The sequence below is a fragment of the Trichechus manatus genome, unplaced genomic scaffold, assembly GCF_000243295.1.
Source record: "Trichechus manatus latirostris isolate Lorelei unplaced genomic scaffold, TriManLat1.0 scaffold00124, whole genome shotgun sequence".
Classification (NCBI taxonomy): Eukaryota; Metazoa; Chordata; class Mammalia; order Sirenia; family Trichechidae; genus Trichechus; species Trichechus manatus.
In genome coordinates, this window is record NW_004444060.1 from 3688926 (window position 1) to 3709436 (window position 20511).

Genomic DNA, 20511 nt, shown 5'->3' on the forward strand with positions numbered 1-20511 from the left:
GACACTACTCACCACGGTAGAATGTAGAGCATTGTCTTTATAAGCTGTGTCATGCCAATTGAGCTAGATGTTCCCCGAGACCATGGTCCCCAGAGACTTCCGCCCAGCAGTTCAGTCCCTCAGGGAGTTTGGATGTGTCTATGGGTGGGGTGGGGGTGGGGGAATACTAAATAGACAATAGATAAGTGCTATCTTGGGTGAAGGGTGAGACAGTACACAATACAGGAGAAACTAGCACAACTTGTACAAGGAAAGGTCAAGGAATGGATTTTTGACATATAGATCAAAATATAGATCAATGTTTATTATATGTCAAATATGTGTGTTAAATTTTAAAACCAAAAAAAGTAAAATATTTAAGTCAGGATACAAATCGAAGAAATAGTAGGAGATACTTTATTCACATATACTATATGTGATAGAATTAATGATTTCATTCCATATTAATGACAGAGTGTACTCTATGAAGCCTGTTGAATATATTGACTTTATTCTAACTTAATGTAAAAAATATAAATAATTATTCTTGGATGTTACTCTTTTGATAGACAATGTGGGTAAAAACAAATAAAGTATCAAAGAAACAAAGTATCTTTACTAATGGCATACATTTATGGGATGGATAATACTGGACATGTTAAAATTGTTAATGTATTTTATTGTGAATATTAATTCAATAATCAAAGATATTTATTTATAATGTGTGTTCCGGAAATGATTTTTGAGAAATGAAAGTTAACACAGAATTTGTCTATAGAGAATTGGAAAACTATTTCAGGAATCGAAAACAACAGCCACTATCACTCTGTATCTTTAGTATAATGTCACATCTTTTAAATTTCATCATTACTTTTTTTAAATCGAACAATAAGAAATAAATAAGAAAAAACAGACATAAAATGGAATTGGCAATTCAATTCAATTGATTCAATTCAATTTAATTTAAAAAAGCGGTAGACAATGATTTAAATAACACAAACATTCAGAATTCCACCAATTGAATGCAAAATGAAATGCCAACTCATACTTTGGAAGGTGTGTCTGTTTGTGTGTGAGTGTGTGTGTGTGAAAGAAAGATAAATGGATGAAACAGTTTATATCCTACATCAATACTATATTCTTTCCTGGAATTATTAGTAATACATGTTTTTTGGGTTTTTTTTTTTTTGCATTTTGCTATTATCTTCTGCAAACCATCAATAAATCTGCCCTGCGTTTTTTGTTTTTTTTTTTGCCCTCTATATACAGATTTTCCTTGGATCGCCATACTGACCTTGACAGGATCTTTAACATACATTCTGGAAATGGATCCCTTTATACATCAAAGCCACTCGACCGTGAACTCTCTCAATGGCACAATCTTACTGTTATAGCTGCTGAAATCAGTAAGATTATTTTTATGTATACAACGTGTTTATATACATTTATAGGTTTTGTTTTATATTAAAAATAACTTATTCTCATTGAACATATAAATTGTAATTTTAATCCAAGTTCCTAAAAGTCTTCTCTATATCTATTTTTCCTAATATTTTCTATATCTATATATCATATATATATATGGATAGGCATAGGTATCCATAGTTCTACATTTAATATTAGCTAATAAAAATGATCTGAAATTAGAGAGCTAAAGATATTCTAATTTGGGAAAAATAAAATTAATACAAAAGAAAGTAGAAAGTTAAAATTTGTTACATGGACACTGTTAAGATTCTATGCTGTGTTCGGTGTATATCATTTAATCTTAACAACAAATATGTGGGTATATATCATTACATTCCTTTTACAGATGAGGAAATGATGGCACATATTGGTAATAATAATAGCTAACAATGAGAACTTTGTGCCATTTATAATTCTAATAATTTTAAATGTATTTTATTCTGCTATTAATTTTTTTTTTTATTAACATCATTTAACAAAGAAGGAACTAAGGCTTAGGGAATTTTAGTAACTTGCTCAAAGTCACAAAGCCAGAAGTAGTAAAACTGGGATTTGACTCCATTCATTCCATTTCTAAACACAATATTTAATTCTATGCTTCATTTACAAATTTTACCCAATTAGAAATTGAGAGAAACAAGATTGAAATATCAAAGAAGAAAATCCCATACTCTATTAGAGGTGAAAGAAGAAGAGTTTTATTGAGAAATAATATAGTTCAAGCTGAGTAGCAGTAAGTAAAAATGCAAAGCACTTTGCAGTTCAAGTAGAGAGAGAGGTCTATATACATAGAGAACCAAGGAAATCTAGTGGGTTAATGATTGATTATAGACAAGATCAACTTCCTATGGAAGTCCTTTGAAATGAAAGGTCAGCCACTTGGCTAGGAGGGAGTGAGTTGCCACCTAGGTGAGCAGCGCCAGACAGTTTAGTTATACATCATGGGAGTCATGAACACATTTTCCCTGGGAACAGATTGTTTACATCTTCATGCATCCTTCCCATAAACAAATGGTTTGCATCCTGAACTTTTGCTTCCTGGGAATGCATGTTGGTCCCATCATTCTTACGTCTGATACATTTGCCTCCAGTTTGAAACTTTTCGGTTTTACATTTCACCTTTTTGATCAAGCCTCCTTTAGGAGATGCTGATCACCCACAAGGGAGTAGCCTTTCTTCTGCAAGGTCTTTGTCTCTTTTCTTGAGGAGCTTTGGTTAATAAACTTGTTTTCTTCACCTTGCCGAGCTAATAGAGCTCATCTTCAGGGTGAGTAGGTTTTATGGGGGAAATTTTAATGGACGAGGCTACATTCAAGGAATATTTCTCAGTCAGAACAGAATAATAGAGGTCAAGATGAAACATACCCAGGGAGACAAAATGGAGTTGATGAAACAAGATGATCATTAGTAGAAGCCCGTGAAACCAACATGTTTTTATGTGAAGTATCAAATGGTTTAAAGTACAGCATTTCATGGATAAAATGCATTGAACTAAAGCAAAACAGCATTTTGTAATTACAATAGTGAAAACGTTAAGGAATATAAAGATTCCAAATAAAAGTAGCAATATCTTTCACCATTCACCCCAAGAGGAAAACCAATTGCTTATAATATTAGTTAGGGAAGGAACAGGATCATTACGGTGAGATATTACATGTTGCATATGATTAACATAGAGTATAATATTAGCACTATTTTCAGGACTATAGACAGAATTATTATGGCACAGGTACCTCCTTGGACTGCAGTGAGAATGTCAAGGGGCATTCTATTTTGAAGTACTACTTTTCTCATCATTACCATTTCACTAATGATCCTTTGAAGCCCATGAGCACTGTCATTTAGGGTGCTTTGTATATATTTGGTTAGTATTTCTTCATGTGCCATAACATCTTCAAGTCCTATCTGAGGTGCAAATACACTACTAAAATGATCAAGCCAATGAAATACCAATCGAGACCATTGCACTCTTAATATAAGTGCATTGGCTGGTAAAGTGAGTTAGTTAAAATACATCCTTGAGTCCAGCTTAGGTCCAGAGTGTGTCTTCCAATCCAGGCTGGTGGAAGCCAGAGCAAAACTTTGGACCCATATACCCAAAATTTGCCATTAGGGGCTACCGAGTAGATACCTGAGTGTCTTAGCCAGTCAGTGGTGAACCAATCAGTAGCTTGTAAGGTTACAACTGATGCACATTCAGACATTGGAACCACTCCATATGTCTGGAGATGGCGAAGTTATTCATATGTGTATGGTTAGATTGTTCCCAGCAAAGGGAAGCAACCTGATTTAGCCTCCCTGCTTGGGGAGTTAACCAGATAAATCCATTCTACAGTTGTTGATATGGGCCTACAATACAAAGAGTACTGTTTGTGGGTTTAGAAGATTCTTTAGCTAGCCCTTCTTGGATGATTTTATTTAGTAAAGTACAGGTTGCGCTAAGACTAAAGGTTAAGTTATGGCCCAGGTTTTGTTCAGATCCAAAAAGAGGACATTCATCAATGGAAAATCTAGTAAAAGTGATTTCCTGTAGTAATGAACTATGTTTTCATTGTTCTTGTATCCATAGATCAAGAGCAACCCAATCAGATTCCTGTAGGGAAGGGCATACTGGCTTGAGGTTGGGAGGGCACCACATATCCAACAATCAAACTTGTGAAAATGGTGAGCATAAACATATACTCCATCTAGGAATACAGTAGTGGCGGCATGGTTTCTGGTTCATACACTATGATGTGCATGGATTAGGGAAACTCTTGAGCTGTTTTAAAAAGAAGCATTAACTAAGGATCAATCAGGGTGAAAAACTAAGTCCATGAAGTCCGTATCTGAAAAACTATATTTTGACAAAAATATATCAAGGTCAAGTTATTGAAAGTGACAATTTCAGGATTTGAAAGACTGAACATTGGGGCTGAATCACCAAGTGTCTCAGAAGGATGAAAATGGACTAGGAATATCAGCAATGAATCTAAAGCTACAAGATGAGGTAACAGATCGAGTCTTCCGCTATCTGAAACACAGATTAACCACACAATTCAATCAATCAAATTCTCTGTGGTCAGATGTTAATGATTGTGCTTTTTAAGGCTAATTGAAGATTTTTGAGTTTTCCTCTTAAAGTAAGTTTTTATTTCTATGCCTGTCTCCATATCACCAAAGTTAGTTGGGCACTGTGGGCATATCTGGGCAATACGATCCAATCTGGCCATTCCAGAATTAGGATTGTTTGTGCTCTCTGCTTGATTCAAGACATTTGTTCAACCCAAATAAGCTAGGAATTGCAGTTTCCGTTTCAGAAACTTTGAAGAACTTCTAAAGCTAGCTGAAGTAATGAGGACTCTTTTAACAGATAGGCCAATTACTTTCTTCTTTTTAAGAACTAAACATATTTTTTTACCCTTAAAGGAAATCAGTCCATTAAGTAACAGCCAGAAATACCTACATGCCAAACCACAAGCTGTAAGGGTCCCATTATGCTGTTCTGGGTATTGAACTGAATGAGGATTAGAGGAAAACAGAATGTAGGGAATTGCTTTTACTAGATTTTAAACATCGGTTTTATGGTACACCAAGCCCTGAGCAGGACAGAACAATGTATAAACGTACTTCTTAAGAATGTGTTTCCAGGCCTTGCCTTTAACAGTTTAATTCTACATTCTACAGCAATTTATCACATCTTATGGCAAGTACTAATCCAGGTAATTATTTAGTGCATTATACCTAGAATAACTTCTCTTTTTCTTCTTTAAAAAGTATTTTTAAATGCTATGCAGAAGAATAAAAATCTAAAATTAAGGTCATGATCAGTGACTTAGTACATTTGGGTAATATAACATATTTGTTGTAGACACCAAAGAGCTCCTCTAAACACATTTCTGAAAATTAAATTCTTATCATTGCAAAAAATTTTCAGGATAATAGAACAAAGTTTATGATTGAAGGACACCAATATCTAGATCTAATTTCTTATTAGTGGAAATTCTTGTCCTCGGCAGGTAGAGAAACTACACCTTTCTAAAGCCTGACGTTTATAAGTAATTATTTAAGTTTTCTCTTTTTCGAAGTATGGCAAAGCCTGTGGATGCATAGGCATATTTCCACCTTAGACCATACACTTAAGATACCTACTCCTGATGCATTCTGGCGACAGTAGAGTTTCCCTGGTTGACTCTGAGGGAGTTTCAAGTTGTAAAGATATGCCAGTTACTACTCAGTAGGATACTTCTTTCTAATGCTTTATACTTTTATTTATACATAAGCTGCACAGCACCATCTGCCAGCAAAAAGATTAGTGTAAGCAGTTTTTTGAAAAAGTGACTCCAGGCCTGATGTTTTGCAAAGCATTCTTATCCCTGTGGATTTAGCTTTTAATCTGAAGAGCCCTGAGATCTTTGTAAAAGGCTGGAGTATCCCCATATTGTGTTAGGGAAGGGGCTGACAATGCAGTTTTTTAGATATGAAACTTCTCTGTGTCTCATGGCTTCTGTGGCATAGTTAGAAAGTAAATTTCTGCCAACAGAAGAGTTATTATTACTTCAAGATTTTATATTGAAAGAAAATATTTAGCTTAAGTCCAATAACTATATGAGAAGATTAAGGAGCACATCCTAGAAATTACGCAAAAAGCAGTTTGCTACCTCCTTCCATTGTGAGACTTCATTTGTAGTGAGCACTATGCCTGTGGCTAGTATCAAATGATCTACAGATAGAGGAGGGAGGAAAATAGGAGTAAAGCATTTTCCCTTTCTTTTCTCCTCTCTCCACTTCTTCCAAATGCAACCCTCTTATTCTACCTACATGAACTATAGGAAAGCTATTTAATAAGTGTCTATTGTGAATGTTTTGTGTGCTGAAAGGGAGCATAAACTCCTCAGTGATTTAAGGAAAAGAAGATAAGATAGTGATAAGAAAGACAATGTTCATATTAAAAAAAAAAAAATAAGTTGCCATTGTCTAGTTGATTCCAAATCATAGCGACACTGTAGGACAGAGTAGAACTGCCTCCATAGGGTTTCCAAGGCTGTAAATCTTTCCGGAAGCAGACTGCCACATCTTTCTCCCACAGAGTGGCTAGTGGGTTCAAATGTCCGACCTTTGGCTAGCAGCCAAGCTGCTTAACTGCTATGCCACCAGGGGTCCTGTTCATAATAATAGCCAATACACATTGAGTGTTTTCTATCAAACGGACGTTGTGATAAGAACTGTTCATGTATTAACTCACCTACACTTACAAAAATTCTATGATACTGGAAGTTCTATTTCATCCATATTACTATTGAGTAAACTGAGGCATTAGAAAGGTGGAATAAATTGGCCAAAATCACACAATGAATGAGTGGTGAATCAAGGATTCAAAGCAGTTCTGTTCTGTCTAACTCCAGGACCTGAACTCTTCACCACCCTGACATATTAAGAAGTGAACAATATGCATTAATATATTAGCAAATATGAAATTAGAACCTGAGAACTGAATGCATATGGGTTAAGAAGACCTGGATTAAGACTTAAGAAGAATGCTGAAGAGGACATATTTTTAAAATTTTCTCTTGAATGGGGTAGGAAAGATAAATACACTTCAAATGGATTTAGAATTCTGTCTGCCTTCCTTTAAACTACTTCAGCCTTGTTAATGTTCCCACTGAGTAACCAGTTATTATGCATTATTTTTTAAAAAGTGCTTATTTCATCATTTTAGTAGCATTGTAATTACATGGAGAGAAAAAGACAAAACAAATTACTTCTACTAGTCATATACTCCCTACTAGTACATGACAATAATTTTATCTTTGTATCTGAAAAATATTTAGACTAAAAATAATAAGATAAACTTCACAAGAGTAAGTTTTATGTCCCACAGCTCACGTTGGTAGAGGCCATTTAATAATATTGCTACAGGCTCTCAGCTCATCTGCTGTGTTTTTTTGGTTTCTTTGTTTGATTTCTTTTGATTTGTTTTTAGCTAATTACCTCCTATCTCCTTTTTTATTGCTGTTCAGCTTGACTTTGCCAAAGTCCACACAAAAGTTTGACTATATACAAAGACTGAGCTATTAATATTATGGAGGCTGAAGAATATAACCTGACTTTAACAAAACACTCTCAAATATGAGAAATGCCTGGAAAGCTCAATAATGGAGATAATGCAATTATGATTAATAAGAGGTTGTTACCCAAAGCTAAGCCAAATAATGAGACATTCATATTTTTAAATTCCATTTGAAAATCAAAGTGGTTCTTAAAATTCATCTTCTTCTGTGAAAATTTTCGTGCTCTTGATTTTAACATTTGTAGCAAAAAACCATGATTAATATTCTATTCGTTGCTATTGAGCTAATTTGGGGACAATAAGTTGTTATGCAAAATCAAGCCTAGATTGTTGAAATGGCCACAGTAGTGGCTATATTGGAGCCCAGGTGGTGCAGTGGTTAAAAGCTCAGGCTGCTAATCAAAAGGTCAACAGTTTGAATCCACCAGCCACTCCTTGGAAACTCTATGGGGCAGTTCTACTCTGTCCTATAGGGTGGCTATGAGTCAGAATCAACTTGAAGGCCATGGGTTTGGTTAGTTTTTTTTTTTTTTAGTGACTATATTAATAACGTATTTGAACCATTATATGTCTTTGCAAATTTTATAGTCAATTTTAAAAATTAGTAGCCATATATGAAAATTTCTAAGAGGAAATTGGAGGGTAACACCTGGCATACTGTTAGTGATAAAAATAGTCAGAGGACAGCTACCATTCAGAAGCTAATGACCTTGAGCAAGTTACTAATTTATTTGAAATTCTACTTCTTCATTCAAAAAACATGTAAGGATTTAATAAGATAAGAATTTATAAAAATGATTTAATAAATATTAGTTCTTATTTTATACCTTTGGACCATGAGGACACAAATACAATATGAACTCAATTACACTGGATTGTGCTTTCAAAAAGAGTTTCCAAAATAATAGTAGTACTCATCAGTCAAATAATAATGGAATTCATGACTACTTAATTAGGCTCTATAGTAATTTTCCTTATTGCATTCACTCATTATGTTGGTAGAATGAACACCCTACTTACTTGAAAGTGAGCACTTAATATCCACAAGATGCCTATACAAGTTAAATCAGGTGCACAAATGATTTTTCCTAAACAAAATTTTCTTTCCCTTTTCTAGACAATCCCAAAGAGGTGACTCGGGTGGCAGTTTTTGTGAGAATTTTGGATGTCAATGACAATGCCCCACAGTTTGCTGTGTTCTATGACACTTTTGTATGTGAAAATGCCAGACCAGGACAGGTGAGCACTTGTAAGATTGAAAGCGTGAGAAGATTTTAACTTGCATGTTAAATATTTTCTCTTCCCATTCGCCAAAGAAATGAACAAACAGAGATAGAAGCATTCATATATAGTCCCAGCAATATAATAAAAAAAAAAGTGAGTTATGTTTTTGGGAGTTTAAAATACTTAAAATAACAGTTTAACAGGTTTGGTTTCATATTTCCTTTGTAAAATTCCAATGCCCAAATTAAAGTTTTATTGTTGCCACAAAAGTTAAGGTATAAGAAGGCATGCTTTTAACTTTTTAAACTTTCAAGCACAAAAACAAACAAGCAAAAATTTGCCGTATCATTAGTTAAATATTGGTAACTGCTAGGAGATGGGAAATGAAAGCTGGGGGAAACATAGAGACAAATTGACAGAATCAGCAAAATGTTTAATCAATACTCCAGTGTATGCAAATATGACCTCAAAGCCAAGACAAGATTCCAAGATTCGCTGCTTAGATTTATGCATTGCATTTCATCATTACAGCAACACAGAAAGTACTTAATGACATAGTTATTGTCCTTTAAAATGTTCTTCCTACATCAGCTTTGTTTATAACTCCTTAAGTCTTTTCTTCAGTGGCTTCATTTTGTTGTTTTGAAAAGCTTGAGTGTATATGGCTGAAAGAAATGCTCTTAATTGGTTTGAGTGCTATCTTCACGGAAGGAAGCTGCATGTTATAAAAAATAATTGGGAATCAATTGTGTTTTATTAAAGAAAGAAGAGCCATCGAAAAATTGCATTGTATTTTGACATCATTTGATGCTGTTTATAAACATCAATGCCATTGTTACATTTTTATGTAAATTACATTGTAGAATAACTCAAATTTATCCTTCTGAAGATTCTAAAAGGAATTGATTAACCTGTCTATTGTTTGAAATGGTAAAATGCTTCAACTGGATTCTTTTTTTTTAACTTGAAAATGCTGTAGAAATGTTTAATTTGGCTTATTTAAATGACTTAGCTGTTTCCAACTAACTTCTTAATGAAACAGTGCTTGCCCTAAAAATACCATTCCAAATAGCCCTCTGTTTGACAGGCTCAGCATGATATAAGTTGAAACCTTTTCTCTAAGAGATAAATTATCCACTTTGCTAATCTGGCATACATTGTTCCCTCTATGGTTATTCTATTTGATTTTCAAGAGATATCTTTTCAGAACATTTGAATCATTAGAAATATTGATTTACAAATATATTTAAAATATACAAAATAAGGGATTGTGTTTATTTCCTTACGCTTTTTTTTTTTTTGAAACTATACCCAGCTGAGTAACTTCTCTATAATTTTGGAACTTTTACAAAAGAGCTGGCATTTTGAAAGAAAAAGTCAAATAAAAGATCACTTTAATAAAAGTGCAAAAAGTGCAGTAGCCTATTCTGACAAGTTCATAGGAAAAAACATGACCAATAATTTTTGCCTAATTGATTGCATGAGCAATAGCTTCCCATGCTAAAAATCCAAAACCAAATCCTTGGAGTCGATTCCAACTCATAGTAACCCTATAGGGCAGAGTAAAACTGCTCCTTAGAGTTTCCAAGACTATAATCTTTCCTGAAGCAGACTGCCATATCTTTCTCCTGCTGGTAGTTCAAACCACTGACCTTTTGATTAAAAGTGAAACACTTAAACATTGCCCTACCAGGGCTTCTTCCTAGTTATATTTTTAATAAGACCATTTTGTTAGATGTCCTTTTGGCCTCATACGTTGAAAGATGCCTTTGCTCAAAGTAAACTCCTACATAATCAGTAACGGCATTCTAGATCATAACATCCTAGAGGGCAACATAAAAGTGGTTATTTGATGAAGTCCTTCTTTGCTGAGCCGTCATTGAAATTCGTTTGTTAAGTCTGTCTCCTCTCATCCTAGGGAAGTAGGAGCAAGTTAGAAGGACTTCTGGGCGTGCTTCAGTTATTTAGAGAGGATTTCATTCCACCTAACACTCCTCTGAATTAAATGCTTTTTAAGAATAGCACTTAGAACAACAACATGGAAAAGAATTCCACTCAATTTGGTGTGTGGAAAAAACGATAAGACAGAAATAAAACTAATTGTCCATCCCCTCCTTTTCATTCCCTGTTGTTGCCTATTTCCTGATCTAAGGGTAGAAGACCTCCCCCTTGGTAAGATTTAATTATAAATGATGTAGTGTTGAGAGCTCCCTCTTGTACCTGACCTGAGCTACTTGACTCCCTGTTTTCCCATCTCAGAGACAATAAGGGGACCTTTGGAAAGTAGAGAAGAGAGGGAGAAATGAGGGATGGTTGTTTTCTTCTTCCATTGCCGCACTCCCTCAGCCAATAAAATATGTTTTAATAGCTTTTAATCTTCATAGGAAGGCAATAGCATTTCAATCTGTAATCTCACAGGAGATTCCTTGGGTACTGTTTATATTAACCCATCTAAGCCCCTTACCTAACTGGCCAAAAAAATCCAAACTTTAATAGGGAGAGGCTTTATTCAGAAAGTTAAGGAGGAAAGGTTTTATTACAGTATGAAACCAATTTCTGTCCAGTCAACCCAAACTCATGGCAACCCCAGGTGTGTCAGAGTAGAACTGTGCTCCATAGGGTTTCCAGCGGCTGATATTTTTTGGAAGTACATCGCCAATCCTTTCTTCTGAGGCACCTCTGGGTGACTCAAATCCCCAAACTTTTTGTTAGTGGTCAGTAGTCATGCATGTTAACTTTTTGAACCACCCAGGGTCTCCTTTTGTAATAGAACATTCTTACCATAAGATCGTGTGGAGCCCTGGTGGTATAGTGGTTAAGATCTTGTCTGCTAACCAGAAGGTCTGTAGTTTCAATCCATCAGCAGCTCCTTGGAAACCCTAGGGGACAGTTCTAGTCTGTCCTATAGGGTCGCTATGAGTTGGAATCGATTCCACGGCAACTGTTTTTGTTTGTTTGTTTGTTTGTTTACCTAAGATCAGCCAGTGTCTCAAGGAGTTAGGGAAACAGTATTTTCTTTTATGGAGTCTGAGAGTAAACAAGGCTAGAAAAAACCCAGGTGTAAGGAAATAGTATGAAAGGGTGATATCATCAGATAGTGAATCAGAATGTTTTACACTGTGGCTCCCTATTCTCCAGGTTGTTGTTGTTAGGTGCCATCGAGTTAGTTCTGACTCATAGTGACCCTATGTACAACAGAATGAAACACTGCCTGGTCCTGCGCCATCCTCACAATCATTGATAGGTCTGAGTCCATTGTCGCAGCCACTGTGTCAATCCATCTCATTCCTCTTTTTCATTGACCCTTTGCTTTACCAAGCACGAAGTCCTTCTCTAGGGACTGGTATCTCCTGATAACATTCCCAAAGTATGTGAGACAAGTCTCACCATCCTTACTTCTAGGGGGCATTCTGGCTACTTCTTCCAAGACAGATTTGTTCATTCTTCTGGCAGTCCATGGTATATTCAATATGCTTTGCCAACACCATAATTCAAAGGCATCAATTCTTCTTCAGTCTTTCTTATTCATTGTCCAGCTTTCCTATGTATATGAGGTGATTGAAAATACCATGACATGAGCCAGGTGCATCTTAGTCCACAAAGTGACATCTTTGCTTTTTAGCACTTTAGAGAGGAAGGGTCCTTAAAGAGGGGTAGAATGTTGGTTCAAGGAGCCCTGGTGGCACAGTGTTTAAGTGCTCAGTTGTTAACTGAAAGGTTGGTGGTTTGAAGCCACTCTGCAGGAGAAAAGACCCAGCAATCTGCTCCTGTAAAGATCTCAGCTTAGGAAACTCTATGAGGCCGTTCTATTCTGTCCTAGGTAGGGCTGCTATGAGTTGGAATCAGTTCGACAGCACATAACAAGAAAGTGGTTCAGGTTGTGAGTAGAGCAAATTTCAAGGACTTGGGGAAAAGAGAAAGCAACCAAAATTTTGTTTATTTGTGGTAAGCTCTTTTCCTGAACACAAAGGGTGGAAAGATTTCTTTAACCGTTAATGTTTTCAAGAATCACATGGTTCAGGTAAAATTCAACATTATCAAAACTAGAACTACTAATTACATATTTTCCACAAAACAACATTTAGCTACTTCCCCAATATAACAACAAAGAGGTGCTTTTTTACCAGAACAAAGGGATTCTTTTTTTCATTAAAAGAAACTCCAAGACCTCCAGATGAAAAAGATAATACATATTTAAGCTAAATGACCAGTTTTCTAACTTTAGCTGTATTAAAATACATTATCCATCCCACACCACATTATCATAGGATAACCTCATGTTGCCTTAAGCTTCTTTTAGAATGTTGTTACTGTCGTTGTTCGTTGCCCTCCAGTAGTTTCTGACTCATGGTGACCCAGTAAAACTAAACAATTACATAACTGCTTAGGAGATAAAATATAATGACTCATCTGCGTTTGTTGTCCATATGCTCAAAATGAAAAATGGGCACCATCAGTATTTTTTTTTTCCTAATTGTGGCAGCATATTTTATTAGAAAGCCATCAAAATGAATTTGGCTCCAGTAGAATAGCAGTCCCTGGGTGGTTCAAAATGTTAATGCACTGAGCTGCTAAAGGTTGAAAGGTATAGGCAGTTCAAGCCCACACAGAGTTGCCTCCAAAGAAAGGCCTAGCTATCTACTTCCAAAAACTCAGCCACTGAAAACTCTGTGGAGTATAGTTCTACTCTGACACACTTGGGGGTGACCATGAGTTGGAATTAATTCAGCAGCAACTGGTGGTGGTGGTACATAGAAAACCAAGGGAAATGGTTTTATCTTCTTCTGGTTGTCAATTTCTTAATCTATCGCAACTCTTTGTGGTGTATTTACCAAAAGAAGAGTGGCATTGTTTTGAATGCATGGCTGGAGATGGAAAGGAAGACTGAATTGAGAGGTAAGTTCTGAATATGAAATTGGACTCTAAAAGCCAAGTTGTTTCAGAGAAGAAAACCTATCTTGTAAAGGGGGTAAGTGTTTTCATTTGCAATGAAGAAGTCTTTGGTTTATGAAAAGTTTGGTTTATGAAAGAAGTCTTTGGTTTATGAAAGTATGTTGCAATATGATGTAGATTCTGCAACATGTGATTCTATTTTGTTCATATAGTTAATATGAGTTTGGCTAATTTCCTTTATTACATTTTATGAAAGTATACATTTAACCTGGACTTTGAAGTTGATAATTTTATAATCTTTGATTAAAATGAAACATTTTAATTGAGAATTTTTATTTAAACTTATATAATTCCTTATGTATGTATGCAAAGATGTGGTCACATTGTTTTCGGAAATGTACTATTTTGGTCTATTATAATGAACTGGAATTTAAGTTTTTAATAATAGTTGCCAATATATTTTTATTTTGGGAAATTGCATTTTGTATATTAAAAAAAAGACCATTAACTCTACTTTTAGTTTTCTATCATTTTATTTGTCTCTATGAGAGTATTAACATATTATTTTTAAAGACATATATAAACTTAAGAATTTTTATTGGTCTATTATCTTTATTGATATGTTATTTCACTTGCTATTTATTTTTTTCTGCAACATATTCTTATAAACTTACTCCTTCAAATGCTACATATAAATTAATAAAATCTTAAAGAATATGATACTAACAATTTTGAAGGAAAGAGTAATACCCAGGGGAGAGAATGAGAGAGATTGAATCTGTTAAAATAAAAATAATAGTAAAAATTATGAAATAACTCAAATAAAGGTACATGCAGAAGGAACACAATCCAATGCCTTTGTTTTTTTGTTTTTTTTAATGCAAAATAAGGGTGCTAAAAAATTACATATTACCAAGCAGATTATACCCATGGAAGTTTTATGAATATATATATTTTGTCTTTTCTGCAGCTAATACAGACTATAAGTGCAGTAGACAAAGATGACCCTTTAGGTGGACAGAAATTTTTCTTCAGTTTAGCTGCTGTCAATCCAAACTTTACAGTACAGGATAATGAAGGTAAACTTTAAAACTGGTTCCTTATGATTCTAAGGTGACATTTTAACAGTAAATGTCCTCAGAAGTACTTCTTCTTGGGACTCTATTAGGTACATTACATAAGTCATCTCAAATGTTAAACCAACCCTTTGAGTAATGTAGTATTACATTCATTTTAATGACTGGAAACAATGTTTAGAATAATTAAGTAGCTTGCTAACTGTTGCTTAGGTATTGGGATGCAAAGATTTTTGTCTGCTTTATGGATTTTAAGAATGCAACAATATTTAAAATTCCTCCAATTATATTTTTCTTCAGGGTTATTGGCTTTATGTGTGTGAGAGGGTGTTCGTGCATATGCATGCATATTTTTTTAAAGAAAATAAAAAAACAACATTCTAATATGATGTGTTTTTCTTGGTGTGCAAAATATTGATTTTTTTGAAAACTGAAAATTTTATTATCTCTATAGCTTTGATAAATGATTCGTTCATCAAAATTCACCATTTTGAAAGTGTTATCAGATTTGTTAGAAAAACTAAGAAGGAAGCAATCTATGGTCTTTGATTCCTCAATCGATCATTTTTATATTCTCTATGTTAGGAAAATGTATATCAATTTTATATAAATATACTTTTTTTATTTTACATTCCCAAACTGATTATCCAGATGCAACAAATTTTCCATCTCAAACCATTTGTAATATTTTAAAATTTATTTTAGATAATACTGCCAGAATTTTAACCAGAAAAAATGGATTCAATAGGCACGAAATTAATACTTATCTCCTGCCCGTGGTGATATCAGACAACGATTACCCAATTCAGAGCAGCACGGGCACGCTGACTATCCGAGTGTGTGCCTGCGACGGCCAAGGCAACATGCAGTCCTGCAACGCGGAAGCCCTGCTCCTCCCAGCGGGCCTCAGCACGGGGGCCTTGATCGCCATTCTCCTCTGCATCATTATACTGCTGGGTAGGCAATGAAACTGGAAAGAAAACGTGGCGATTTTTCTAGGCTGCCTACCTTAGTGTGTTTTTAATTAGAAAATTTGCTATTAAAATAACTCTCTCTAAAATAGTCCCAAGCTTTAAGGCTTTAAAATAACTACGGAAAAACGTATTAAAATATTTTATCCTAGCACAATTTATGAACATAGATAGAGAGTTTTTTGAAGTAGTAGTGGTAATGGTGGGATTTTTACCTAGAGGGACCTGGAACTCATTCAAATGTGAATAAATACATTAAAAACAAACAAATATTTATCTTTTACTAAAGCATATTAAATAAATAAAAGGACCTATGGTCTTTTGTGGGATTAGAGGAAGTTTAGAGACAGATGACTGCAATTCTTGCTAGCCATACTGAAGTTCTGATGGAATTGAACATTCTCAGCAGCATAGGTCACAGAACAACGAAGGAAGAGAAGCAATAGTTCCCCAATTCTTTCATAGTGGGCACAAGGTTTGTCTCCTGAGAGGGGGAATCACAGATTCTGTGCCATTGCCTCTTTCTGGATCATCTGCCAAACTCCTGTTCAAGAGTAGTTAGTGTAGGAGCTAGAGAAGTTGGTGGAGTACAGTAAGGTGTCAACAGTCAAGATTTAAGGTTGGACAACATGAGCAGATCTCAAAAGGCTGAGAAAAAAAAAAAGAAAAAAGCAGTTAATAATTTTTGTTAGAATGATGATTAAAAAACTTGCCTTTGTATAGAAGGACTACCTGCCAGCATAAAACAAAAAAAAACCAAATCTGTTGCCATGGAGTCAATTCCGATTCATAGTGACCCTATAGGAAAGGGTAGAACTGTCTGGTAGAGTTTCCAAGGAGCGCCTGGTGGATTCGAACTGTCAATCTTTTGGTTAACAGCTGTAGCTCTTAACCACTATGCCACCATCATTTCTACCTGCCAGCATACCTGTACTCAATTATTGCCAACTTTTCATACTTACAAAATAATGATATATAAAATGTTTTCACCATCATCTCAAATTTGAAAATAATGCTGGCAATAATAAATTGTAGCAATATTTTCCATGGTTATTAGAAGAGAACCAGGTTTTACATGAAGTTAGGGCTTGCACCAATAAAATATGGCTTAAAAAAGGCTCTATTACTCTATGTTTAGTTTGGTTATATCTAATTCATCTATAGAAGAAACATTTCCATTTTTCTACTTTTAACATAACATATATACTCTCTACCTCTGCAGTTAAATAACTAGAGGATAAGTTACTCATATTACTCATGCAGATAAACCATTAAAGTATGAAACGATCACTTCTAGATTTGATTTTTTAATGTAGTTCAGGAAATGAGAATGTGGTACATTTTAAAATATACATTATGTAGTCTATTAATATGGAATATTAGGCAGAACAAGAATTGTTCGTGATGTAAAAAATAATAAACTTCATTGTATTTAATAGAATATGTGAAAACTAACAAAAAATTTATTTTTATAATTCAACTTGCCGTTAATATAATAAATGTATTGAAGGAAGTAAATAAATGTGCTTTACAGTAATTGACTATACTTGTAAATGCTAATAATATAGATATTTATCTTTTGGGTTTAAATTTTAAATTACATAGCCAAACTCATTCCATTAAAATATGTATTAAATATTGAGGTCTCCAGTGAGAGTAATATTAATAGCACTCATAATGTTTAGAGATCCTACAGGACAGAGTAGAACTGCCCCATAGGGTTTCCAAGGAACGGCTTGTGGATTCCAACTGCTGACCTTTTGGTTAGCAACCGTAGCTCTTAACCACTGTGCCACCAGGGCTCTGATATTAATAGTAGTATGGTTTTATTAAGTGTTTACTGTGTGTCAGACTCTGTAATTAGCACTTTGCCCCAAAAGAGATTTTCTTATTTTCACACACACACAAAAAAAGTATGAGGTTTGTAGGATTATTATTTACATTTTACAAATAATGAAAACAAAAGTTAGAAATACCCAAAACATTTTCCAGTATCACACAATTTCTGAGTGGCTAACACTTTGCTATTAGTTATTGTGCATACAGGTTTCCAGTGGAATCTAAAGTTTATTTCCACTTTTTTTCCTGAAAAAAAAAGTGTATATCCTCTCCAGCCGTACTATAATATGAATGTGTATATATAGAGAGAGAGAACCCCCTGGTGGCACAAGGGTTAAGCGATCAGCTGCTAACTGAAAGCTGGGCAGTTGGAAACCACCCAGTGGCTCCTGGGGAGAAAAGAGCTGGCTATCTTCTTCTGTAAAGATTGCAGCCTAGGAAAACCTATAAGGCAGTTCTAGTCTGTCCTGTAGGGTCACTATGAGTCAAATGGTCTCAGTGACACACAACAACACACACACACACACACACACATTTAAAGGAACTTGACTAAAATGTTTGGGGGTGGTGAATGAGGGTGGGAAACTAATGCAATCAGAGGGAATCTGATATTAACCTTCTCCTATCTTTTATGTTATTGCCATTACTATAATTATTGACGTCATCATCATCATTATTACTTCTTTCTTGTGGAAGTGGGAAATGTCCATTCTGAGTGGTACCAAAGTCTTGCCCTTGTCTTGAGCAGAGTGACCTGCCTAGTGGCCATTAATTCATTCCTTGGTTTGACATCCCTTTTAAAGGGAGCAGAAATTTCACTCAGTGAAATTTTAACAGTAATCTGACCTAACTTTTTTTGGGGGAGAGGTACTCATACAAGGTATATATCTCCAAGGGAAATCTCATGAACTTCTCAAGCAATGTAATGTCTGAATAAGTTGGTCGTTTTTCTAGTAACTAAGGCCTTATTGTAATAAAATAAGAAAAATCTATGTAAATCTCTTAGCAGATCTATTTAACAGAGACTATGCTTTTTAATACTGTATCAGGATGTGAAAATTGAGGGTATATTTTTGCTCTTTTTAATTGTCTCATTTGAAGTTGAATTCAATTTGTATCTATTTTATGTAACATCTTATTTCACTATTTAATACAAAGGATGAAGAGTGCTTATACAATCAGAAACCATCTTTAAACAGATTATAGAAAAGTAAATAAATTATAACTCATGGCATGTAAGGACTATCCCATAGTCTTTAAAAAAATTAGAAACACTCTTCATAAACAACTCTTCCCAGCCCTTCAACAGCCCCCCCCCAAAAAAAAATTGTTGGAAATCCAAAATTAATTTTAAATTCTAAGTTTTCATGGGAAAACTAAATACTTTCAACCCCTTTACAATGCTTCCACTCGTTATTTACATGGCGTTTTAACTGGACCGCTAATTTTTCTCCTTTTCTTCTTTCAAGTTATAGTAGTACTGTTTGCAGCTCTGAAAAGACAGCGGAAAAAAGAGCCTCTGATCTTGTCGAAAGAAGATATCAGAGACAACATTGTGAGCTATAATGATGAAGGTGGTGGAGAGGAAGACACCCAGGCCTTTGATATCGGCACCCTGAGGAATCCTGCAGCTATTGAGGAAAAGAAGCTTCGGAGAGATATTATTCCGGAAACTTTACTTATACCACGGAGGACTCCTACAGCCCCAGATAACACGGATGTCCGGGATTTCATTAATGAAAGGCTAAAGGAGCATGATCTTGATCCCACCGCACCTCCATATGACTCACTTGCAACCTATGCCTACGAAGGAAATGATTCAATAGCTGAATCTCTGAGTTCATTAGAATCAGGTACTACTGAAGGAGACCAAAACTACGATTACCTCCGAGAATGGGGCCCTCGGTTTAATAAGCTGGCGGAAATGTACGGTGGCGGAGAAAGCGACAAAGACTCTTAACCTAGGATACTAGTTCTGTTCAAACAAGAGGAAGTAACTTGACCACACCGTCTCCACTTCACAATGTTTGACTTTCAGGATGATTTTCCTGCCACGCAACACAATTTCTTTTCCCATTTCCTTTTTAATTTGTTCATTAATTACATTAATTCTCTCCTGTAGGATGTCTCATGGAATATACACGACATTTTATTTAATCACTTCCAAGAGCCAAAGCTATGGAAATTCAGTGTTGTCCATCTTAGTAAATAAAAGATAATTTCAGAAACGTGAACAGGATAGTTCTCCCTTAAGCAACCTCACAAACAAGCCGCTTCTGTTAGATACACGCCCTGCCCTTGCAAATGAAGCTTTTAAAAGGCAAAGGAAAATTTTAAAGTATATCCTGTTCTGTACATTAAATTAAAAAAAAAAAAGTTCATGTGTTGTTAGTAGGTGTGATATGCAACCTGGTATACAAACGTTTGTGCAATTTCATTTCATCAAATTCTCTCTGCTAATGTTTTATATTTATATTTTTGTATTTATTTTTAAAAAATAAACCAGTTTTTACAACTACTTTGTCTCCAGGCTCTTTTTTTCCTAGAAAGAATGAGCTTCTCCATGAACTAAGTATCTTGATACAAAATTACGTTGAATATAGGTAAGCTCACAGAGTCAATCTAATTAGTAGGGAGAGCTCTACAAAATTAATAAAATTTAGATAAGATTTATTCGTCTAATGACTCTTGTTATATTGTGATATGTGAAAAACTTTTTATATTGAAAGTAATAGTTGTTTGTAAACTAGTAGCAGTTGCTCACCAGTCCATTCTAAATCATGGAGACCCCATGCGTGTCAGACTAGAATTGTGCTCTATAGGGTTTTCAATGGCTGATTTTTCTAAAACAGATCCCCAGACATTTCTTAAAAGGTGCCTTTTGGTGGACTTCCACCTCCAACCTTTCAGTTAGCTGAGCATATTAACCATTTGCACACTTAAAATTTTCCACAAACAAATTGAAAACATGGCCATCTTTATGATAAATATCCCAAAACACAGCAATTTGGTA

The 20511-nt window shown here is 34.8% G+C and overlaps 1 protein-coding gene across 2 annotated transcripts in view; it reads left to right on the top strand.

Annotated features, from left to right (window-relative positions):
- The window catches only part of LOC101360869 (cadherin-10), a 136246-nt gene extending 116230 nt beyond the window's left edge, over nt 1–20016 (top strand). Inside the window, exons 7-11 of one of the 2 annotated variants that reach the window (XM_023738881.1) lie at nt 1249–1385; nt 8613–8734; nt 14583–14691; nt 15394–15645; nt 18974–20016. In XM_023738881.1, the coding sequence (XP_023594649.1) occupies nt 1249–1385; nt 8613–8734; nt 14583–14691; nt 15394–15645; nt 18974–19458 (1105 nt within the window). In that variant the 3' untranslated portion in view covers nt 19459–20016. Of the gene's footprint in view, nt 1–1248; nt 1386–8612; nt 8735–14582; nt 14692–15393; nt 15646–18967 lie in introns of both variants that reach the window. The other variant, XM_004384605.1, reaches the window with a different exon arrangement.
- The last annotated feature ends 495 nt before the right edge of the window (nt 20017–20511 follow it).